This window comes from Trachypithecus francoisi, unplaced genomic scaffold (assembly GCF_009764315.1).
Source record: "Trachypithecus francoisi isolate TF-2019V2 unplaced genomic scaffold, Tfra_2.0 Lachesis_group0, whole genome shotgun sequence".
In the NCBI taxonomy this organism is placed as follows: domain Eukaryota; kingdom Metazoa; phylum Chordata; class Mammalia; order Primates; family Cercopithecidae; genus Trachypithecus; species Trachypithecus francoisi.
In genome coordinates, this window is record NW_022681453.1 from 7,891,983 (window position 1) to 7,917,064 (window position 25,082).

General features: G+C 40.9%; 1 protein-coding gene across 1 annotated transcript in view; it reads left to right on the forward strand.

Annotated features, from left to right (window-relative positions):
• Positions 1–25,082, forward strand: part of CUNH3orf33 (chromosome unknown C3orf33 homolog) — a 49,888-nt gene that overhangs the window by 19,044 nt on the left and 5,762 nt on the right. The window contains exon 3 of the mRNA XM_033203525.1: positions 17,348–17,495. Within this exon, the coding sequence (XP_033059416.1) occupies positions 17,348–17,495 (148 nt within the window). The remainder of the gene's footprint in view (positions 1–17,347; positions 17,496–25,082) is intronic.

A 25,082-nucleotide genomic window follows, 5' to 3' on the forward strand; every position in this document is an offset into this window, starting at 1 on the left:
GTGGTGTGTTTCAATTTTTTGCTTTTTATTTTTTGTATATCAGTTATATGTTCTTTGATTGGAGGTTACCCTGAGGCTTGCAAATAATATCTTATCACCTGTTATTTTAAATTGATGACAATACTGATTGCATAAACAAGCAAACTAGGCCGAGTGCGGTGGCTCACGCCTATAATCCTAGCACTTTGGGAAGCCGAGGCAGGTGGATCACCTGAGGTCAGGAGTTTGAGACCAGACTGGCCAACATGGTGAAATTCTGTCTCTACTAAAAATACAAAATTAGGTAGCTGTGATGGGGCACACCAGTAATCCCAGCAACTTGGGAGGCTGAGACAGGAGAATCACTTGAACCCAGGAGGCAGATGCTACAGTGAGCCGAGATCGCACCACTGCACTCCAGCCTGGGCCAGACTGAGTGAGACTGTCTCAAAAACAACAAAAACAACAACAAGCAAGCTAACAATGAAGCAAAGACAAATTTAATAACTCTATACTTTGACTTTTAAACTTTATGTCTCTCTACTTATATATTATTATACATCTGTCTAGAAAAGCTTTTTTAGCTTTTGTTTTGTTTTGTTTTGTTTTGAGTCAGAGTCTCAGTCTGTCTCCCAGGCTGGAGTGCAGGGGCGCGATCTCGGTTCACTGCAAACTCTGCCTCTTGGGTTCAAGAGATTCTCCTGCCTCAGCCTCCCGAGTAGCTGGGACTACAGGCGTGCACCACCATGCTAATTTTTGTATTTTTAGTAGAGACGGAGTTTCACTATGTTGGCCAGGCTGGTCTTGAACCCCTAACCTTCAGTATTCTGCCTTCTTCGGCCTCCTAAAGTGCTGAGATTACAGGTGTGAGCTACTGCGCCTGGCCTTTCTACTCAAGATACAGTAGTTTACATACCACAATTACAGTGTGATAATATTCCGTGTTTTTCTTTGTATTTTCTATTACCAGTGAGTTTTGTACCTTCAGGTGATTTCTTATTGCTCATTAACATCCTTTTTTTTTTCATCAGATTGAAGAACTCACTTTAGCATTTCTTGTAGGACATGTCTGATGTTGAGGAAGTCCCCCGGATTTTGTTTGTCTAGGAGTCTTTATTTCTCCCTTGTGTTTGTCTGGCTATACTTTGTTAGGTTGGTGCAAAAGTAATTGCATTTTTTTTTTTTTTTTGCCACATATATATTTTCTTTTCTTCAACAGTTTATGCCATATCACTCTCTCCTGGCTTGTAAGGATTTCACTGAAAAGTCTGCTGCCAGATGTACTGGAGTACTAGTGTATGCTATTTGTTTCTTTTCTCTTGCTGCTTTTAGCATTGTTTTTATCCTTGACCTTTAAGAGTTTGATTATTAACTGTGTTGTGGTGATCTTCTTTCGGTTAAATCTGCTTGGTGTTCTGTAACCTTCTTGTACTTGAATATCAGCATCTTTCTCTAGGTTTTGGATGTTCTCTATTATTATCCCTTTGAATAAACTTTCTACCCCTAGCTCTCTGCCTCTTTTTCAAGGCCAATAACTCATAGATTAGCCCCTTTGAGGCTATTTTCTAGATCTTGTAAGAGTGATTCTTTTTTAAGTTTTCTCCTCTGACTGTGTATTTTCAAATAGCCTGTCTTCAGGCTTGCTAATTCTTTCTTCTGCTTGATCAATTCTGCTGTTTAGAGACTCTGATGCATTCTTCAATATGTCAATTGCATTTTTCAGCTCCAGAGTTTCTGCTTGATTCCTTTTGACTGTTTCTATCTCTTTGTTAAATTTATCTGATAGGATTTTGAATTCTTTCAGTGTGTTGTCTTGAATTTTGTTAGGTTTCCTCAAAACAGTTATTTTGAATTTTCTGTTCAAAAGGTCACACATCTCTGTCTCTGCAGGATTGGTGACTGGTACCTTATTTAGTTCTTTTTGGTAAGGTCACGTTTTCATGTGTATTCTTGATGCTTATAGATATTGATGTCTGGGCATTGAAGATTTTGGTATTTATTATAGTCTTCACTGTCTGGATTTGTGTGGACCTGTCCTTCTTTGGAAGGATTTCCAGGTATTTGAATGCACTTGGGTGTTGTCATCTAAGTTTTTGGTCACTGCAGCCGTATTTGTATTAGGGGGCATCCCAAGCCCTGTAACACTGTGGCTCTTACAGTCTAATAGATGTACCGTCTTGGATAAGAGCTGCAAAAATTCTCTGGATTACCAGGCAGAGACTCTTGTTTTTCCCCTTTCTTTCTCCCAAACAAGTGGAGTCTCTCTGTCTGTGTGTCGAGGTGCCTGGAGCTGGAGGAGGGGTGACACAATCACCCTTGTGGCCACCACCACTGGGATTGCACTTGGTCAGACCTGAAGCCAGCACAGCACTGGGTCTCTCCCAGGGTCCATGGTAACTGCTGCCTTGTTACTACCTATGTTTACTGAAGACCCTAGGGCTCCAGAATCAGTAGGTGGTGAAGCCAACCAGGCTTGTGTCCTTCCCTTCTGGGTGGTGAGTTCTCCCAGTCTCAGATAGGTCCAGAGATGTCATCGGGGAGCCAGGGCGTGGACTAGTAAATCTTCAAAATCTCCCTGGTGCTGCTATATGCTACTGTGGCTGAGCTGGAACCCAAGCCACAAGACAGTCCTTCCCACGCTTTCCTCCCCTTTCTACAAGCAGAAGAGTCTCTCCCTGGGGCCCCCACCATCCCAGGCCTGCGGCAAATACTGCCTGGCTACCACTGATATTCATTCAAGGCCTGAGGTTTCTTCAGTCAGCTTGTAGTGAATGCTGCAGTCCTGGGACTCTCCCATCAGGGAAGTGGGCTCCCCACTGGCCCAGGGCAGATCCAGAAATGGTATCCAAGAGCCTAAGCCTGGACTTGGGGACCCCAAGAGGCCATGTGGTGCTTTACTCCACTGTAGCAAAGCTGATACCTAAGCTGCATAACAATGTTCCCTTAGTCTTCCCCCTCCTTTTCTCAAGTAGAAAGAGTCCCGCACCATAGCCATCACAGGTGTGCTGAGTCACACCTGAAGTCAGTACGTCTCTCAGTCTTACCCAAGGCCCATAGCGGGTGTTGCCTGAGTATTGCTGTTGGTTATTCAGGTCCCAAGGGCTCTTGAGTCAGCCAGTGATGAATCCTGCCAGGACTGGGTTCTTCTCTTCAAGCCAGTGGGTTGCTTTGTGGCCCAGGGCGTATCTAGAAATGTCATCTCTGAGCTGGGGCCTGGAATGGGAGTCTTCGTCCTCTGCCTCGTTTTTTTTTTTATCCTGCTGTAGCTGAGCTGTTTCCAAGTTGCAAGACAGAATTCTGTTTACTCTTCCTTTTCCTCTTCTCAGGTAGAAGGAAGGAATCTCTCCTGGAGCTGTGAGCTGTGCTACCTGGGGTTAGGAGAGAGGTGCGGCACAAGTATTCACTTGTCCACCCTCATTGGTGTCTCACTGGGTCATGTGTTCCCCAAGTTCTCTGGCTTTGAGCCAACACGGCACCAGGATTTGCCTAGGAATTGCAGGCCTTGTGGTCTAGACTGCCTTTCAAGTTTATTTAGGAACCCAGACTACGTTATCCCGTGGTGGTGAGGCTTGAAAGACCTCAGGTTCTGACTGCTGGCATGGATGATTCCCGTCTGGCTAGGGCTGGTCTGAATACTTCCTCTATGGGCCTCGGCTCAGTTTTGTCTGGTGTTGCTTTCTGCTATAACAGGCAGCTCTGAGTTCTAATGCAAAAATCCCATAATCATTGTGCTCTCCCCTCCTCCCAGTGCATAGATTCTCTCTCCTTGCCACGCAGCTGCTGCAAAGGAATGGGGGAGGGGTGGCATCAGCAATTCAAGACTGTCTTTTCTATTCTCTTCAGTGTCATGAAATTAAAACCAGGTACTGTGATTGCTCACCTGATGTTTGGTTCTTATGAAGGTACTTTCTTGTGTGGATCATTGTTCAATTTGGTATTCCTGTGGGGGGGATAATCCATGATTCAGCCATTTTTCTCTGCCCTATTTTTCTTTTATTATTGTTGCCTGTGCCTTTGGTGTCACAGCCAAGAAATCATGGGCAAATCCACTGTCATGAAGCTTTTGCCCTATATTTTTTTCTAAAGAGTTTTATAGTTTTAGCTCTTGAGGTTAGGTCTTTGCTCTATCAAGTTAATTTTTTTATATAGTGTTAGATAAGGGCCCAATTTTTTTTTTTTTTTTGCATGTGAATATTCAGTTTTCCCAGCACCATTTTTTTTTTTTTTTCTTTGAGGCAGAGTTTCACTCTGTCACCCAGACTGGAGTGCAGTTGTGTGATCTCGGCTCATTGCAACCTCTGTCTCCCGGGTTCAAGTGATTCTCATGCCTCAGCCTCCCCAGTAGCTGGGACTACAGGCATGTGCCACTACATTTGGCTGATGTTTGTATTTTTTGGTACAGATGGGGTTTCACTGTGTTGGCCAGGCTGGTGTCAAACACCTGGTCTCAAGTGATCCACCCACCTTGGCCTCCCAAAGTGTTGGGATTACAGGCCCAGCCTCCCAGCACCATTTTTGAAAAGCCTGTCTTTTCCCAATTGAGTGGTGTTGACACCCTTGTTGAAAATCATTTAATTGTATATGTGAGCATTTATTCCTGGCCTCTCTGTTCCATTGATCTGTATGTCTATCTTTATGCCAGTACTACCCTGTTTTGATTACTGTAGCTTCTAAATATGTTTTGAAATCAGAAAGTGTGAGTCTTCGAATTTTGTTCTTCTTTCTCAAAATTATTTTGGCTATGTGAGATCCCTTGTGATTCCACATGAATTTGAGGATGGATTTTCCTAGTTCTGAAAAAAAAAAAAAAAGTCATTGGGATTTTGATAGGGATTGTATTGAATCTATAGATAACTTTGTGTAATATTGACATTTAAACAATATTAAGTTTTCCAGTCCATAAACGTGGGATGTCTTTTCATTTATGTCTTCTCGAATTTCTTTTAGCAATGTTTTGTAGTTTTATTGTACGCGTCTTTCACTGTCTTGGTTAATTCCTAATTATTTTATTCTTTGTGATGCTATTATAAATGGAATTGCTTTCATAATGTCCTTTTCAGATTGTTTGTTGTTCATGTTAGAAATGCAACTGGTTTTTGTGTGTTGACTTTGTATTCTTTTACTTGGTTGAATTTGTGTGTTCTAATAGTTTTTCTAAAGAGTTTTCTACATATAAGATCATATAATCTGTGAATAGAGGTATTTAAATTCTTCTATTCTATTTTAGATGCCTTTTATTTTTTCTCTTGTCTATGTGCTCTGGTGCTCTGGCTAAGACATCCAGTAATACTCTGTTGAATAGAAGTGGTGAGAATGGACATCCTGGGCTTGTTCCTAATCTTAGAGGAAAAGCTTTCAGTTTTTGATCATTGAGTATAATGTTCACTATGGTTTTTTCTTTTTTCTTTTCTTTTTTTTCTCTTGATGGAGTCTCACTCTGTTGCCCAGGCTGGAATGCAGTGGCTGCGATCTCGGCTTACTGCAACCTCCGCGTCCTGGGTTCAAGCGATTCTCCTGCCTCAGCCTCCTGAGTAGCTGGGATTGTAGGCATGTGCCACCACGCCCGGCTAATTTTTGTATTTTTAGTAGAGACAGGGTTTCACCATGTTGGCCAGGATGGTCTCAATCTCTTGACCTCATGATCCACCTGCCTTGGCCTCCCAAAGTGCTAGGATTACAGGCGTGAGCCACCGCACCCAGCTGAATATGGTTTTTTAAATATGTGACCTTAGTATGTTGAAGTAGTTGCCTTCTATTCTTAGTTTGTTAAGTGTTATCATGAAGGATAACAAAGGTTTTTTTCTATATCAGTTGAGGTAAACATGTGTTTTTGTAATTTATTCTATTAATGCAGTGTATTATACTGGTTGATTTTTATATGTTGGATCATTCTTGCATTTCAGGAATAAATCCCACTAGGTTATAATGTATAAGCCTTTAAATATGTGGCTGAAAGACTGGGTGTGGTGGCTTAAACTTGTAATCCCAGCACTTTGGGAGGCTGAGGTGGGAGGATCGCTTGAACCCAGGAGTTCAAGACCAGCTTGGGCAACATAAAGAGACCCCCATCTCTACAAAAAAAAAAAAAAATAGATAGATAAAACAAATTAGCTGGGCATACGGCTGGCTGGGCACAGTGGCTCATGCCTGGGATCCTAGCACTTTGGGAGGCTGAGGCAGGCAGATTGCCTGAGCTCAGGAGTTCAAGACCAGCCTTGGCAACACAGTGAAACCCCATCTCTACTAAAATACAAAAACTTAGCCAGGTGGCCGGGCGCAGTGGCTCAAGCCTGTAATCCCAGCACTTTGGGAGGCCGAGACGGGCAGATCACGAGGTCAGGAGATCGAGACCATCCTGGCTCACACGGTGAAACCCTGTCTCTACTAAAAAATACAAAAAACTAGCCGGGCGAGGTGGTGGGCCCTGTAGTCCCAGCTACTCGGGAGGCTGAGGCAGAAGAATGGCGTAAACCCGGGAGATGGAGCTTGCAGTGAGCTGAGATCCGGCCACTGCACTCCAGCCTGGGCGACAGAGCGAGACTCTGTCTCAAAAAAAAAAAATTAGCCAGGCATGGTGGTGTGCGCCTGTTGTCGCAGCTACTTGGGAGGCTGAGGCAGGAGAATTGCTTGAACCTTGGAGGCAGATCATGTCACTGCACTCCAGCCTGGGTGACAGAGTGAGACTCTGTCTCAAAAAAAAAAAAAAAATTAAGTGCGCATAGTGGAGCATACCTGTGGTCTCAGCTGCTCAGGAGGCTGAGGTGGGAGGATCGATTGAGCCCAGCAGGTCAAGGCTACAGTGAGCCGTGATCAAGCCACCACACTCCAGCCTGGGTAACAGTGAGACCCTGTTTCAAGAAAGAAAAGAGTGACTGAATTTGCTTTTCTGTGATTTGGTAGAGAATTTCTTCATCAATGTTTATAATGGATATTGGTCTATAGTTTTCTTGCAGTATCTTTGTCTGGCTTTGTATCAGGGTAACACTGGCCTCATAGACTGAGTTAAGAAGTATTCTCTCCTCTTTAATTTTTGGGAAAAGTTTGAGAAGGATTGGTGTTAGTCCCCTTTTAAATCTGTGGTAGAATTGACCAGTGATGTTGTCAGATCCAGGGCTTCCTTATGTTGGGAGATTTTTGATTAATGATTTAACTTCCTTAGTAGTTTTAGGTCTACTTGGATTTTTACTTTCTTCACGATTCCATCCTGGAAGGTTTTTTTTTTTTTTTTTTTTTTTTTTTTTTTTTGGAGACAGAGTCTTGCTCTGTTCCCCAGGCTGGAGTGCAGTGGCACGATCTCAGCTCACTGCAACCTCTGCCTCCCAGGTTCAAGTGATCCTCCTGCCTCAGCCTCCCAAGTAGTTGGGATTACAGGTGCCCACCACCATGTGCAGCTAATTTTTTTTTGTTTTTAGTAGAGACAGGGTTTCGCCACGTTGGCCAGGTTGGTCTCAAACTCCTGACCTCAGATGATCCGCCTGCCTCAGCCTCCCAAAATGCTGGGATTACAGATGTGAGCCACTGTGTTTCCTGGCCTGGTTTTTTGTTTCTACAAGTTTATCCATTTCTTCTATGTTATCCAATTTGTTAGTGTACAGTGGTTCATAGTAGTCTTTTATAGTTCTTTTCATTTCTGTAGAATTTGTACTAATGTCCTCTCTTTTATTTCTGACTTAGGAATTTTAGTCCTTTCTCTCTTTTTTAAGTCCATTTAGCTAAAGATTTTTCAGTTTTATTGTTCTTTTTGAAGAACCAACTTTTGGTTTCATTAATTTTTCTCTATTGTTTTTCTCTTTCCTGTCTGTACTCTCATATTTAGTATTTCCTTTCTTCTGCTAGCTTTGGGTTTAGTGTGGCCTTTCTCCCCCATTTCCTTAAATTATATAGTTCGGTTTTTGATTTGAGATCAATCTTTCCTTCTCCCTTTCTTTCCCTTCCCTTCCCCTTCCCTTTCCCCTTCCCTTTTTCCTTTCCTTTTCCTTTCTTTTTCCTGTCCTTTCCCTTTTCCTTTCTGAGACAGGCTGGAGTGCAGTGGCACTACCATGGCTCACTGCAGTATTGACTTCTCTGTCTCAGGCGATTCTGCCACCTCAGCCTCCTGAGTAGCTAGGACTACAGGTGTGTGCCACCACACCTGGCTAATGTTTTATATTTTTTTAGTAGACAGGGTTTTGGCATGTTGCCCAGGATTGTCTCAAACTCCTGAGCTCAAGTGATCTGCCCACCTATACCTCCCAAAGTGCTGGGATTATAGGCATAAGCCACTACATCTGGCCTATTTTTCTTTTTCTTTCTTTTTCTTTCTTAGTTAAGCATTTATAAATTTTCCTTGTGATTGTTTTTTGATATATTGGCTGTTTGAGTGCATTTAATTTTCACAGATGGGCAAATTTTTTCTTCTGTTATTTATTTATAACTTCATCCTGTTGTGTTCAGAGAAGATACTTTGTATGACATCTATCTTTTATAATTTACTAAGACTCAATTTGTGGCCTAACAAATGGTCTGTCTTGGCGAATGTTCCATGTACATTTGAGAATAATATATATTCTGTTGTCATTGGGTGGAGTACTCTATATGTTTGTTAGATCTAAGTGATTTATTTTATTATTTAAGTCCTCTTTTTCCTTACTTATCTTCTGTCTGGCTGTTCTATTCATTATGAGAGTGGGGTGTTGTCTCTGTTATTGCAAAATTATCTATTTCTTCCTTCAACTCTCACCATTTTTGCTGGTCTGTTATTTGGTACATAAACATTTATAATTATTATGCCTTCTTGCTTTTTTGAATATTTTATTAATAAATAATGTCCTATTTTTTTCTGTTGTAACTTTTTTTGATTTAAACTCTAGTTTTTCTGATATTGGTTTAGGTACTCCTGATCTTGTTTGGTTATTATTTGCATGGAACAGTTTTTTCTATCCTTTCACTTTCAACCTATTTGTTTGGATTTAAAGTGTATCCCTTGTAGACTGCATATGGTTGAATAGTTTTTAAATAAATTATGCTGATCTCTCACTTTTTATTGGAGATTTTAATTCATTACCATTTAAAGTAATTACATGGTAAGGACGGACTTCTGTAATTTTGCCATCTGTTTTCTATGTGTCTTATAGGTTTTTTTGTCCCTAATTTCCTGCATTACTGTGTTCTTTTGTATTTTGTAGAATTTCTTTATTTTATTTTATTTTATTTATTTTTGTTTTTTTGAGAGAGTCTTTCTCGCCCAGGCTGGAGTGCAATGGTGCCATCTCGGCTCACTGCAACCTCCACCTCCCGGTTCAGGCGGTTCTCCTGCCTCAGCCTCCCAAGTAGGTGGGATTACAGGCACTCACTGCCACGCTTGGCTGATTTTTGTTTTATTAGTAGAGACAGGGTTTCACCATGTTGGCCAGGCTGATCTCGAACTCCTGGCCTCAAGTGATCCATCTGCCTTGGTCTGCCAAAGTGCTGGGATTACAGACGTGAGCCACCAGCCCGGCCGAAGTGTTTTAATTTTATATTATTTCCTTTTCTGTGTATTGTGTAACTATTTGTTCTAGGTTACTATTAACATCCTAAACTTATAACACTCTAAATTAAATTCATACCAACTTAACCTCAATAAAATACAAAAACTATTCCTTTTGAACATCATTCCCACTCCTTTCAGTTCTAGATGTCACAACATTGCATCTTTGTACATTGTGGATATAAAAAAACATAAACTAGGCCAGGCGCGGTGGCTTATGCCTGTAATCCTAACACTTTGGGAGGCCAAGGCGGGAGGATCACCTGAGGTTGGAAGTTCGTGACCAGCCTGACCAACATGAATAAACCCGTCTCTACTAAAAATACAAAATTAGCCGGGCCTGGTGGCACATGCCTGTAATCCCAGCTACTTGGGAGGCTGAGGCAGGAGAATCGCTTGAACCCAGGAGGTGGAGGTTGTGGTGAGCCGAGACTGCACCATTGCACTCCAGCCTGAGCAACAAGAGTGAAACTCTGTCTTAAAAACAAACAAACAAACAAAACCCCAAGAGAAACATAAACTAATCATTTTTAAAATATCCAAGTCTTTAAAATTATGTAGAAAACAAAATATGGACTTACAAACCAAAGTTACAATAATACTAAGTTTTAAACTAATTATTGTCTCTTTTAAAAATGTAGTACAGGCTGGGTGAGGTGGCTCATGCCTGTAATGCTAGCACTTTGGGAGGCCAAGGCGGGCAGATTGCCTGAGCTCAGGAGTTTGAGACCAGCCTCGGCAACACAGTGAAACTCCGTCTCTACTAAAATACAAAAACTTAGCCGGGAGTGGCGTCGTGTGCCTATAGTTCCAGCTACTCAGTAAGCTGAGGCAGAGAATTCCTTGAACCCGGGAAGCAGAAATTTCAGTGAGCCGAGATCGTGCCGCTGCACTCCAGCCTGGGCGACAGAGCGACACTCCGTCACACACACACGCACACACACACAAAAAACAACAACATAGTAGAAGTTTCCTGGGTGCAGTGGCTCACGCCTGTAATCCCAACCCTTTGAGTGGCTGAGGTGGGTGGATCACCTGAGGTCAGGAGTTCAAGACCAGCCTGGCCAGCATGGCAAAAACCTGTGTCTACTAAAAATACAAAAATTAGCTGGATGTGGTGGCATATGCCTGTAATCCCAGCTACTCAGGAGGCTGAGGCAGGAGAACTGCTTGAACCCAGGAGACGGAGGTTTCAGTGAGCTGAGACTGTGCCATTGCACTCCAGCCTGGGTGACAGAATGAGACTCTACCTCAAAAAACAAAAACAAACAAACAAAAAAAGTAGAATGGGTTGAGTATCCCTTATCCAGGATGCTTGGGACCAAAAACATTTAACTGAGCAGAACAGTAGCATCATCAGGTCAGGATACCTGTATTGACTGTTAAACAAGATCAATAACAAATAATGGCAGATTTTTCTATTTTTCAGGTGCAGAATTTTCCACTTTTGGTGTTAGGTTGGCACTCAAAAAGTTTCAGATTTTGGAGCAGTTCAGATTTCAGATTTTTGGATTAGGGATGCTCAACCTGTAGTCTCTTAAATTATGTAGGAAACAAAAAGTGGAGTCACAAACTGTTGTTACAATAATATTATGTTTATAATTGCTCATGTATTTACTTTTACCAAGATCTTTATTTCTTCATATGGCTTCAAGTTACTGTCTAGTGTCCTTTCATTGCAACATGTAGCACTCATTTTAGCATTTCTTGCAGGGCAAGTATGTGGTAACAAACTTTTTCAGCTTGTATTTATCTGGAAATGTCTTGAATTCTTCACTTCTGAAGGTCAGTTTTGCTGGGTATGATATTCTTGGTTTATAGTTTTTTTGCTTTTAGCATTTTGAAGATACCAGTCCACTACTTTATAGCCTCCAAAGTTTCTGATGAGAGATCTGCTGATAATCTTATTAAGGATCCTTTTATGTGACTTGTTGAGCTTTTTGGATGTTTGTATCTGTCTGTTTCATCAAACTTGGGAAGTTTTCAGTCGTAGTTTTTTTTTTTTTTTTTTTTTTTCAAATAGTCTCTTTCCCCCTTCTTTCTCTTCTTCTGGGACTCCTCTGGTGCACGTGTTGGTTCATTTAGGTGTTCCATAGATTCTTTAGGCCCTGTTCACTTTTCTTCAATCTTTTTATCTTTCTGTTCCACAGACTCAATAATTTATCTTGATTTTTTTTTTTTTTTTTTTTTTTTCAGGCAGAGTTTTCCTCTGTTGCCCAGGCTGGAGTGTGTTGACATGATCTCGGCTCAGCCTGCTGAGTAGCTGGGATTACATGTGCCCACCAGCACACCTGGCTAATTTTGTATTTTTAGTAGAGATGGGGTTTTGCCATGTTGGCTCACTGCAACCTCTGGCTCCTGGGTTCAAGCAGTTCTCCTTCCTCAGCCTCCTGAGTAGCTGGGACTACAGGCATGTGCAACCACACATGGCTAATTTTTTTGTATTTTTAGTAGAGACGGGTTTTCACCATGTTAGCCAGGATGGTCTTGATCTCCTGACCTCATCATCTGCCTGCCTCAGCCTCCCAAAGTACTGTGATTACAGGCATGAGCCACCGCACCTGGCCCACTTTTTTTTTTTTTTTTTTTTTAAATGGAGTCTCACTCTGTCGCCCAGGCTGAAGTGCAGTGGTGCAATTTCGGCTGACTGCAAACTCCGCCTCCCAGGTTCAAGCGATTCTCCTGCCTCAGCCCCCCAAGTAGCTGGGACTACAGATGTGTGCCACCATACCCGGCTAATTTTTTGTATTTTTAGTAGAGATGGAATTTCACCATGTTAGCCAGGATGGTCTCGATCTCCTGATCTTGTGATCTGCCTGCCTTGGCCTCCCAAAGTGCTGGGATTATAGGTGTGAGCCACCGCGCCCAGCCCCGGCCAGCTATTTTCAAGTAATGGTGACTTACTAGTGATGAGAAGAGCAAGTAGGAAGAGAACATTGAAACATTAAGTGATTAAAACAAAAACAAACAAACAAAAACTTCTGTTGTATTACAGATGAGTTTGGCTGCAAGTAAGAGAAACCCCAAGCAACAGCAGCTTCACCATGTAAGGGGTTTATTTTTCTCAAGTCATAAGAAGTCTAGAGGTAGGCTGCTGGCGGAGGTTCCCGGCCTCAGTGACATAAGGGCTTAGGTCCATGTTATTTTTTGGCCTTTTCTCATTGCATAGGATGCCTTTTGTAGCTCCAAGTATCATATTCATGATCAAGGCAGGAAATGGAGGAAAAGGACAGTACCAACCACAACTTTTCCTTTTGTCAGGAAAGCGTTTTTCCTAGAAGCCTTCAGCAGACTTTTGTTTACATCCTCTGTCACATAGCCACCTCTAGCTGGAAAGGACTTGGGGAGAGTGACCATTTAGCTTTCCCATCCCTAAAATTCATGGTGGCAAGGGAGAAGGGATTTAGCAATGGATGTTGTGTTAGTCATGCTTCAGTGTCCTTTTTGTATTGCTGATTTTCTTCCCTCTGAGAGATTATTTATCAAGTTCTTATATTTCTTCAGTTACTGGTTGATAATTGCCAATTTTATATTTAAGAAATAAAAAAGATTATTGAGTTTGGCATTGTGCCAGCACTTTATAACCATCATTTCATTTAATGCTTATAATAATCTTTTGATCAAGGTTGATTTTTGTAGATGAGGAAGTAGATACTTAAAGGAGGTAAACAATTTTCACAAGATCATCCAGCTAGTAAGTGGCACAGCTGGATTTCAAATTTATGTCTTGAATTTGAAACCCATATTTTCTTTGTCTTTACCAGGATGCTTCTAGCATTTGTCTTTTTGCCTTTAGGACATCTTCTTCACCGTCTGAAGCTTAGACACAGCATCCTTGTAGCAGCAGCATCTTTCTGCCTCTCCTAGAGAGTAGGTTGTGTTTGTCACAAGCGCAGGATTTACTTCCTGTGAAGACAACCTCCTTATCTGTTCTTAGCCTTTGGATCTATCCCTTTTTGTCCCCTTTGATATATGCTTTATCTTGAACCTATTCATGTATTTCTGTACAGTTATATTCTGGTTGTTTTATGTATATTTTTTGTTCATCTTTCAAATAGTCCCTGCTGTGTTACAGAAGCACAGCTTTGAGCTTTCTGTTGTTGTGGGATGTAAAATAAATGGATGCAATGGGATCTTTCTCACATGAGCTCCTTGAGAGCAGGAACATTGATGCTCTTTCGGTTTCCTCCCTCAGCTTCTTAATAATTTATAAAACTCTAAACATTAAGGCACTCTTTGACCTTCTTACGTATATTGTAAGAAAACACACCAGAATGAAAAGGGATGCACTTTTAGTAGTTGAAGACATCTTTCATGGCCATTCTACTTCTTGTAACTCTTTCTTTCCCTGGGCAAAGTACTGTTAGTTTTCCTGGGCGATATGGTTTCCAGGCGCCTTACTATTTTTTTTTTCTTTTCTTCTGGCTTTGTTCCAGTTTGTTAAAGCCGTTTATGAAATACGGTCTCATGGCCAGGCATGGTGGCTCACTCCTATAATTCCAGCATTTTGGGAGGCTGAGACAGGCGGCTCACCTGAGGTCAGGAGTTTGAGACCAGCTGGGTGTGATGATGCATGGCTGTAATCCCAGCTACTCAGGAGGCTGCAGCAGGAGAATTGCTTGAACCCGGGAGACAGAGATTATAGTGAGCCAAGATCACGCCACTGCACTGCAGCCTGGGCAACAGAGCGAGACTCTGTCTTTAAAAAAAAAAAAAAAAAAAAATCTCCAGAGTAGTGCAATATATTCTCCTTACGGCCTGCTTTAGGACAATCTGTCCCTCACTTCTCTTGCTCTAGATTTTGTTCCTAAAAATGTTACCTTAGGTTGATCTTTTTTTTTTTTTGGTGATGAGGAGACCAGGTTGCACTTTTTCTGTTTTTGTGTGTGTGTTTTTAGCAGCAGTGTTATACTTTTACTCATTTTGAGTTCATAGTTCCCTAAAATCTCTAAATATCTCCCATATAAGCACTATAGATACTAATTTGTTCTCTCCCATCCTTCATTAGTTTTGGGGAGTACATGAAGAGTCTTTACAATTTAGTTCATGATTTTGGTTGTCAGAATCTTTTTGAATACTTATCCTATCCTGACTTCCAGCAGTCATATCCTTCCAAACAACCAGCCATCCTGATGTTTGTTCCTTATGCTATCTTTCAAGTCATTCGTGATCATATTAAACTGGAGGTCAGAGTTCCATAGAACTCAGAGTTCCTAGAGTACAGCTTTCCATTGACATTGATTAATTCGTTGGTATTCCCTTAGTGTTTTCACTAAACCATGTTGGGAACCATCTGACTACGTGGATATTTAATCTGTATTTCTCTGTTCTTCCCATAAACTTGTCATAAGCAACTTTGTCCCGTGATTCAAATTCTTTGTGGTTTGATTTAGCATTTCTCCTCTCTTTTGTTTATATTCTGCATATTTCACATCCTTGAATGAATATTGAAAGTAGATCCAGAAGCTTTTTCCTCCCAACTTTTTCTCCTAAAAAATTTTGTCAAATTCATTTTCCTTTCACCTAGATTTTCACCTAGATTCACCAGTTGTTAACATTTTGCTACAGTTGTATTCTCTCTCCCTTTGTGAAACCAATTCAAAGCAAGTTGCAGACATCATGAGACATCATCCATAAATACTTCATAGTGTGCTTTCTAAGAGCAAGGATGTTCTCCTACATACCCACATTAATATTAGCACATCTAATACATTTAACATTTCTGCAGCAATCTTACATACAATAAAGTTCATATTCAGATGTATTTTCTAAAAAATGTCCTTTATTGTTTTTTTCCCAATCCAACATTCAGTCAAGGATCATGCATTATATTTAGTTGTTATGTCTCATTAGACTCCTTTAATCTAGAATATTACTCCTTTTTTTTTGAGACGTAGTCTCGCTCTATCGCCAGGCTGGAGTGCAGTGGCACTATCTCAGCTCACTGCAACCTCCAACTCCCAAGTTCAAGCGATTCCCCTGCCTCAGCCTCCTGAGTAGCTGGGACTACAGGTACGCACCACCACACCCAGCTAATTTTTGTATTTTTAGTAGAGATGGGGTTTCACCATATTGGCCAGGATGGTCTCCATCTATTGACCTCGTGATCCGTCTCCCTCGGCCTCCCAAAGTGCTGGAATTACAGATATGAACCACCATGTCCAGCCATTAGTCCTACTTAAAAACAATTTTTGTCTTTCATGATGCTGACAGTTTTAGAGTCCAAGCCAGTTGTCTTTTAATATGTTCCATAATCTGAATTTGTTTCTTTCCTTGCGAGATTCAGCCTAAGCATTTTGGCAAGAAGGTGATGATATGTACTTCCTAGTTTATGACATCAGAATTCATGAGGCAGCAGGATTGTTTGAGGCAGGAGGATTGTTTGAGCCCAGGAATTTGAGATCAGCCTGGGCGACAAGTGAAGACACCATCTCTACAAAAAATTTAAAAATTAACCCGGTGTAGTGGTGCACACCTGTAGTCCTACTTGGGGGGCTTTGGCAGGAGGATTACTTGAGCCCAGGAGGTTGAGGCTACAGTCAGCCTGGGCCACAGAGCGAAGCCCTGTCTAGAAAAACAGATCTGTAATGTTAGTTTGTCTTTTAATATTATCATACCTAATAAAATTAACAATAATCTCTTAGAATCATCTAATACCCAGTCTATAGTCAGAAGATCTTGATTGTCACTATGATTTTTAAAAATAGATGATCTATTCAAATAGTCTATATATTTTATATGTTATATTTCTTAAATCTCATTTATTTTGTAATACCTTCCCACCCTTTTTTCCCAATGCCATTGTTTTGTTGGGAAAACGAAGTGATTTATTCTGTAGTATATTCCACATTCTGGGTTTGTCTCCTACATTATTCTTGGCTATAAAAATCTTCAGTTCAACTTTACTGTCATAGGAAGTTGGGTACTAATTTATTTATTTATTTTTTGACAGAGTCAGGTTCTCGCTCTGTCACCCAGGCTGGAGTTTAGTGGCACTATCATGGCTCTCTGTAACCTTAAACTCCTGGGCTCAAGTGACCCTCCTGTTCTATGTTACCATGCTCAGCTGATTTTTACATTTTTTTCTGGAGATGGTGTCTCGCTATGTTGCCCAGGCTGGTCTCAAAACTTCTGGCCTCAAGTAACCCTCCAACTAAGCCTCCCAAAGTGCTGGAATTATAGGCATAAGCCATCATGCCTGGCTTTTCCTTCTGTTATGTGAGCCTCTTAACTAGCCATAATTATGAACAAAGCTTGTAGTATTGTCAATGTGGAAAAAAGTAGGCATAAAATGTTGATTGATCCCAAGATATCACCTAAGTGTTAGGGATTGTAGTACATTCCTAATGTTGGCCTTTTTTTCTTTTTTCTTTTTTAAATGTGCCTTTTCTCCTACAAGATAAAAAAATAAGAAAAAAAATCTCGTTGGTTAAGTTTCTAATTTAATTTGACTGAGCTTTGTTCTTTGTTTAAGTTTTCCCATCAGTATATGCATGAGTAGATTGTACTTATGTGGAATAAGCTGGAGACTGTTTAACCAGATTTGTGTGGTGCCAGGCACAGATGGATACTCAATGTCTTTTGATGAATTGTGTCATATTTTGAGGTTATAAGCTTTTCGAAGTTAGGAGTCTGTTTAATGTTCTTTATGTAGTGGCTTGAAAATAGTGAATAAGGATTTGTAAATAATGTTTCCATAAACACGTTTGATTAAATCATATTAAAGTAATATAAAATTAGGAACTAAATTTTAAAATGTTGATGGTTATGTCTAATTGTGAAATGTTTTGATAATTTGACATTTTAAATTTTGAAATGACAATAATAAGTGGTTATATTTTTCTCCTTGTAAATCCATAGACATCAAAATTTACAAGCTCTTCAGATATTCCAGTAGAATTTATAAGAAGAAATGTTAAACTACGTGGACGATTACGCCGAATAACTGAGAATGGTTTAGAAATTGAACATATACCTATTACTTTACCTATTATAGCTTCGTTGAGAAGTAAGTAAGGTACAAGATTAATGAAATTAAATAACTATTGTGGTCTTCTTTTATTAGATGTTATTTATAAAATAGCAGAAAAAAAAAGTCATTTTAATTCCTAATAACTCTCCATTGTCCATGAGAAAGTCTCAATTTTTGGCCTTATATATAAGGAGGTGCTTAATTTGGCTCGGATTTCCTTTCTTCTTTTGCTCCTTTTTTTTTCTTTTTCTTTTTCTTTTTTTTTTTTTTGAGACAGGGTTTCAGTCTTGTTGCCCAGGCTGGAGTGCAATGGCGTGGTCTCGGCTCACCGCAACCTCCGCCTCCCAGGTTCAAGTAATTCTGCTGCCTCAGCCTCCCGAGTAACTGGGATTACAGGCATGCGCCACCACGCCTGGCTAATTTTCTTTTTCTTTTTTTTTTTTTTTTGAGACGGAGTCTCGCTCTGCCCCTAGGCTGGAGTGCAGTGGTGCGATCTCGGCTCGCTGCAAGCTCCGTCTCCCGGGTTCACGCCATTCTCCTGCCTCAGCCTCCGGAGTAGCTGGGACTACAGGCGCCCGCCACCTCGCCCGGCTAGTTTTTTGTATTTTTAGTAGAGATAGGGTTTCACTGTGTTAGCCAGGATGCTCTCGATCTCCTGACCTCGTGATCCGCCCACCTCGACCTCCCAAAGTGCTGGGATTACAGGCGTGAGCCACCGCGCCCTGCTGCTAATTTTCTATTTTTAGTAGACATGGGCTTTTTCCATGTTGGCCAGGCTGGTGTTGGACTCCTGACCTCAGGTGATCCTCCCGCCTTGGCCTCCAAAAGTGCTGGGATTACAGGCGTGAGCCACCACACCTGGCCCCTTCGTTCCTTTTTAAATTCAACTATTCAATCATTCAGTCATTCATTTCACAAATGTTGAGCATCTATTATGATCTACGACCTAAGCTAATTGTACAATGTTGGGTAAAACAAACAAAATTCCTTTAACCCTTGAAGCTTACAGTCTAGGTGGAAGATAGACAACAGACAAATGAAAAGTTGTCCTAAGAGCTGTGAAGAAAAGGAGGATACTAGGATAATTCTGGGTGGTCTTGGGAGTGGCAGTAATGGAATCTATACATATAGAGTAGTCAGAGAAGGCCACATTGAGGAATTGTTGTTTAATCAGGTACCTGAAGAATTAAGAGGAGGCTAGCTAGGAAGAGCATAGGTGAGAAAGAGCATGATGCTTTTGACAAGACATACCAAGACTCCTGTGTTTGAGACATAGGGAGGAAGGGTGTAAGACAGGGGTATCCAATCTTTTGGCTTCCCTGGGCCACATTGGAAGAAGAAAAATTTTCTTGGGCCACACATTAAATACACTAATGATAGCTGATGAGCTAAAAACAAAACAAAATAAAACAAAACAATATCATAATGCTTTAAGAAAGTTTACAAATTTGTGTTGGGACATATTCAAAGCCGTCCTGGGCTGCATGTGGCCCATAGGCTGCAGATTGGACAAGTTTGGTATAAGATGCCACTTTCCTGCTGCAATTCCTGTTTCTCCTTGCTTCACATCAAAGCCCCCAGGCACACACAGACCTTCCTGCTGCTTATATGTATTCTCACAAACCTGGGCCTGGCTCTCTGCTTGGAGTGTCTTGGCCTCTGTTGAACATCAATTGATTCTTTAGGATCTGGCTCAACTGTTAGCTCTTTTGTGAAGCCTCCTTAACTGCCAGGCTGAATTAGCCTCTTTCTTTACTATACCCCACAACAATTTATGATACATACACTGCAATTATAGTACTTATTCACCTTTTTCTGCTATTGTTATGTATTTAGGTTTATATTCCTCACTGAACTGTGAGCCCCTGATGGGCAAGGATTTTTTCCTTTTCATTTTGGTATTCAAAGTCCCTAGAAAAATACTTATTAGCCAATAGAGACTTGGTAAAATTTGTCAAATGGATTAATTTAGTTCTATTTATGGCTCTTCTTAATATTCTGATTTTATGAAGAAAGGAGTTCTTTTTTAAAATCCCAAGGTGAACGAATATCACTCTGTTCAATAACGTACAACTGTAAAGGAATAAGATTTTTTCCCCCCCAAACATACTTGATATGATTAATTCTTTTAGTAAACCAAAGAGAACTTACACAGTTTTAATGAGTGTTGCTCCCTGAAGAGAGATTACCAAGGATGGCCTTTTTTGACCATCTCAGCTCTAAGTAGGATTTACACTTCGCAAGTCCTTTAGCTTCTCAGTTGTTGTAATAATTTAAATCTCTTCTATCTGATAGTAATGCCTCATCAGAGCTTAGCCAGCCAGATCATCACTTGTGGTTGTCCGGGCTATGCATTGCATGTCTACAGGGGCGATATTCAACAGAAATCTGCCTCCTGAAATCATGCAATGCCACAGCACTGTAATTGCCCCGTATGATTTTCATTATTAATGGGTCCCACAACAAATAATAAAATGTTTATGTAATTTGGTACATAGAATCTGAATTTTAGAGTCTAAGGGAGCCTTAGAAGTTCCTTAAATTCCCACTTTTCTCCTCCACTTATTTTAATATTTTCTACAGAGATTAAATGCCATCTAGCTATAATGTTGAAATCAAAGCTAGAAAACAGATTTTCCATCACTCAGTTCAGAACTGCATGTTCTATAGACATGTAGAAGTTAAAGAAACAGATGATAAATGTCTTATACCTCTCAACAAATACTAACCACTACAAATGTCATGATAGTGCTAATGCCTGTTTTGTGACTAACATAAACTGCTTATGTGAAAAAGATTATTTTGCACTTTCAGACATGAAACCTATTTACCTGTAAAATTGTTTTAGAGCTAGAAAGTTGTTACCCAAACACCATTTTGAATGATATGATAAGTTGCTAGAGCATAGTCTTCATTTTAAAATAGTTAATTAAAAGCTCCTTATGTTCCTTTCACTATTTTTACTTCTTGATTTATGTAATAGAAATAGGTATTTATTCTATTTCTGAGGAGGGCTAAGATCCAGGTCCTAAATATGGAGGTCATTCTTACCAAGAAGGTTTGGTTCAAATGACTCAACATAGTAGTAGAGGCTGCATGGTGTAGTAGAACACAGATTGGTGTGTGAAGCTGTGTTCTGTTTCTGCTTTTGGTGTGTGGTTCCCACCACCATCAAATAAGAGAGTTATAAGATTTCTAAGACTCCTTTCTAATGGCAATTCTGTGCCACCTATCCCTTCTGCGATCTTATTTTTGGTGTGTATGAATGAGGAGGCGCGCACACACACACACACACGCACACACACACGCACAGCCTAAACATTTTATGAGGTGAAACATTTAGAATACTTAATTCCTCCAATTATTACTGAATGCCTGCGCTATTGCTACAGTCTCAGTACAGCGGCAAAGAAAATGGGCACACACTTACCGTAGTCATAAAACCTGCAGTCTAGTGAGGAAATTATTCAAAGCTTCTCTTATCCCTGACGGTAAAAAAAAAAAAAAAATGTTTTTGACATAGGTGTAGATGATTCTGCTGTCATACAATTTCCTGTGTCTCATGAAGTTGTACATTGTCATGAATCCACTTATAGTATTTTATAGATCTAGAGTTATTTTTAAAAAATCAGTTTTTGTATTATGTCCTATCTCTCTAAAAACCTTAAAAATATTTAGCCACAAAGTTTCCCACCCATCTCATGAGGCAGAAATATAACAGACTCCCTAGTTGGGGTTTGCTTCAGTTTTCGTCTTATGTCTGTAGTTTTTCTAGATAATCATGATCCTTCCCTTACTTGACATAGTCACTCTCTACTCCCTTCTGCTTATCTGTGTATTTGAAACACCCAAGTCCCACCTTATATTTATTGATTGATTTTGAGACTGGGTCTTGCTCTGTCCCCCAGGCTGGAGTGCAGTGGTGCGATCACGGCTCACTGCAGCCTCCTTCTTTTAAGCCAAAGCAATTCTCTTACCTTAGCCTCCTAAGCAGTTGGGACTGCAGGAGTGCACCATCATGTCCACTAAGTTTTAAGTTTGTTTTTTGTAGAAATGGGATCTTGCTGTGTTGCCCAGGCCCTTCTTGAACTTCTGGGTTCAAGACACTGGCCCACCTCTACCTCCTAAAGTGCTGAGATTACAGGCTGAGCCACTGCATCTGGCCAAGTTCTACCTTTTTGATAGAGTACTCTTGGCCTACTCCACTGGAGCTTAAGTTCTCCCCTCCTAACCAGCACCTATTGTGTCATCCCATCTATTATGAATTGGGCTTTATTTACTTATTTATTTTTGATGTTTGTATAAACGATTTATTGAAGGGCTGAGAAGGTAGAGGGATTCATGTCACAGTAACACAAAACTAAAAAATTCATAGATTAGAAATCAAAGACCAGGTGGTGGTGGCTTATGCCTGTATTTCCAGCACTTTGAGAGGCTGAAGCAGGAGGATCCCTTGAGCCCAAGAATTTGAGACCAGCCCTGGCAACATTGTGAAACCTTGTCTCTACAAAAAAAATTTAAAAATTAGCGATGGCTCATACCTGTAATCTAGCACTTTGGGAGGCTGAAGCGGGTGGATCGCTTGAGTCCAGGAGTTTGAGACCAGCCTGGGCTACATGGTGAAACCCTGTCTCTACAAAAAATACAAAGATTAGCAGAGTGTGGTGGTGCAGGCCTGTAGTCCCAGATAGTTGGGAGGCTGAGGTGAGAAGATTGCTTGAACCCAGGAAGCAGAGGTTGCACTGAGTCAAGATCATGCCACTGCACTCCAGCCTGGGTAACAGAGTGAGAGCTGATTTCAGAAAACAAACAAATAAACAAAAAAATTAGCTGGGCCTGATGGCATGTGCCTGTTGTCGTGGTTACTTGGGAGGCTGATATGGGAGGATTGCTTGAGCCTGGGAGGTTGAGGCTACAGTGAGCCATGATCATGCCACTGCACTCCAGCCTGGGTGGCAGAGCAAAACCATGTCTCCACATACCACACACACACACACACACACACACACACACACACACACACATACACAGTGGTTCATGCCTGTAATCCCAGCACTTTGGGAGGCCGAGGTGGGCAGATAACTTGAGGTCAGGAGTTTAAGACCAGCCTGGCAAATATGGTAAAACTGCCTTGCTACTAAAAATACAAAATTAGCTGGGGGTGGTGGTCGGGGTGTGGTGGCATGCACTGGTAATTCCAGCTACTCAGGAAGCTGAGGCAGGAGAATCACTTGAGGCAGAGGTTGTAGTGAGCCAAGATTACACCACTGCACTCCCTACTGGGTGACAAAGAAACTGCATCTCAAAAAAATAAAAAATAAAAGTAACACTTTTCAAAAAAGTAATTTGTTTCTGGAAGATTTATTTTTAAATTCTTATTGATCACATTATATTTTAAATACTCAATGGGGAATTTGCTAATTTAAAGGAATGCAATGACCTTTGTCAAGTAAATAATTAGGATACTAATACTTAGGTTGATTAGTGTTTTATTAGATTAATGGACCATCCACTTCAAGTTTTTGGTCCCAAAAACTTTGTTCTCAAAGACTATGGGGTTGACACAGGATTTTTTGGCTCTGCTTCGCCAGAGACCTCCATGGCTGGTGATGCCCCTGTCTGGACCTTGCTTGGCCCTGGGCTTGCCACAGGAGGTATTCTGCCCACCTGGCCCGGTGGGCTGCACTTGGCTTGTACCTTGGTCTGGACCCTGTGCTCATTTGCACTTGCCATTCAGTGGGTCACGATTCTTGTCCCACATCCAAGAAGAATGAGGTTAGCTGACCGCTGGTGGGTGAGCAAGGCAAAGTTTTGTTAAGTAAACAAAACAGCTGTCAGCAGAGAGGGTACCTGAGTTGTGCAACCCCACCCCCACCACCTGAAGTCAGGTAGTCCCCTGCCCGAAGACAGGCAGTCTCAAAGTGTGGCTGAGTTTGGGGCTTTTTAGGCTCAGAATGGGTGAGTGCATGCTAATTGGTTTGTGAGTATGCAAAAAAGGCTAAAAAAAGGGCACCACTAAAAGATGAGCATGGCAGTGCAAAAACAATTAGGGAAGGGTAGCTATATGTAAAATAGGTGAAGGGTGGAGATCAATCACAGGAAAGAGCACCAAACAAGAAAAGAGGTTCTCTCTCCAGTCCATGGATTTATATGAGACTTGTAGCTCGTTTTTCAGGCTTTAAACTGTTTTTAGTTTGAAGGTCAGGTTTCACTGGGCACCTGCCCCATCTGCCTGGGAATTTGACTGTCTCCTGCCGCTATCAGGATGTTTTACTGGAAGAGAATTGATGGTGTTGGCAACATTAAAGGGTTGGAGAGAGACTTCAGAATTTTCAGGCTTTCTGTAACTCATTATGTACTAATGATTTGATATCATTTAATCTTTGTTGTATGTACTACCTTAATCTAATTTGTGTATTTACTTATTGTAACACAAAGTTTTTGTAAAAGTATGATCATTCTACAAATACCTTGTTTTTTCTTCTTCTTCTTCTCTCTTTTTTTTTTTGAAACGATCTCACTCTATTGCCCAGGCTGGAGTGCAGTGGCACAATCTCGGCTCACTTCAGCCTCTGCCTCCTAGATTCAAGTGATTCTCATGCCTCAGCCTCCTGAGTAGCTGGGATTATAGGCACACACCACCATGCCCAGCTAATTTTTGTGTTTTTTTGTTTGTTTGTTTTTGAGAGGGAGGTTCGCTCTTGTTGCCCAGGCTGGAGTGCAATGGCATGATCTCGGCTCACTGCAAACTTTGCCTCCCAAGTTCAAGCAATTCTCCTGCCTCAGCCTCCAAAGTAGCTGTAATTACAGGCTTGTGCCACCATGCCTGGCTAATTTTGTATTTTTAGTAGAGACGGGGTTTCACCATGTTGGTCAGGCTGGTCTTGAATTCCTAACCTCAGGTGATCCACCTACCTCAGCCTCACAAAGTGCTGGGATTACAGGTGTGAACCACCACGCCTGGCCTTAATTTTTGTATTTTTAGTAGAGATGGGGTTTACCATGTTGGCCAGACTGATCTCGAACTCCTGACCTCAGGTGATCCGCCGTCCTCGGCCTCCCAAAGGGCTGGGATTACAGGCATGAGGCACTGCACCTGGCCTTCTTTATTTTGAGATAAGTTCTTGCCCTGTCGCCTAGGCTGGAGTGCAGGAGTGCAATTGCTTATACCTTCTGATGCTTCTCAAACTAAAATTCTAGGACACGTTTTAAGAAGCCTGTATCCTAAACACATTTTTTTTTTTTTGTCAAATACTATAACAGTGTTCTAGGATATCTTCTTGAACTCAAGTATTACTTATTTCCTGGAGAATAGATGGATTTAACTTTATATTTTCAACCATTATGTAAGAGCTTAATGTATGTTAAATGTATAATTTTTTTTAAGACACCAAGTTTTTTTTGTCAGCTGTTATCTGTTTTTGGAAAGTTATAAACTTTTTCTAAAGTAAAAATCTTGTTATTAAAGTTACATTGGTTAAAATTCTACCAAGGGTTTGGGTAAATAGGTCTTCTTCATATTATGCTTCTTAGAATATCAATTGATAAAATCCTGTCTAGAAGTCAGTTTTGCAAAATGTATAAGCATAACAGTGTTGATGTAGATCAATATTTGTTGAGAAG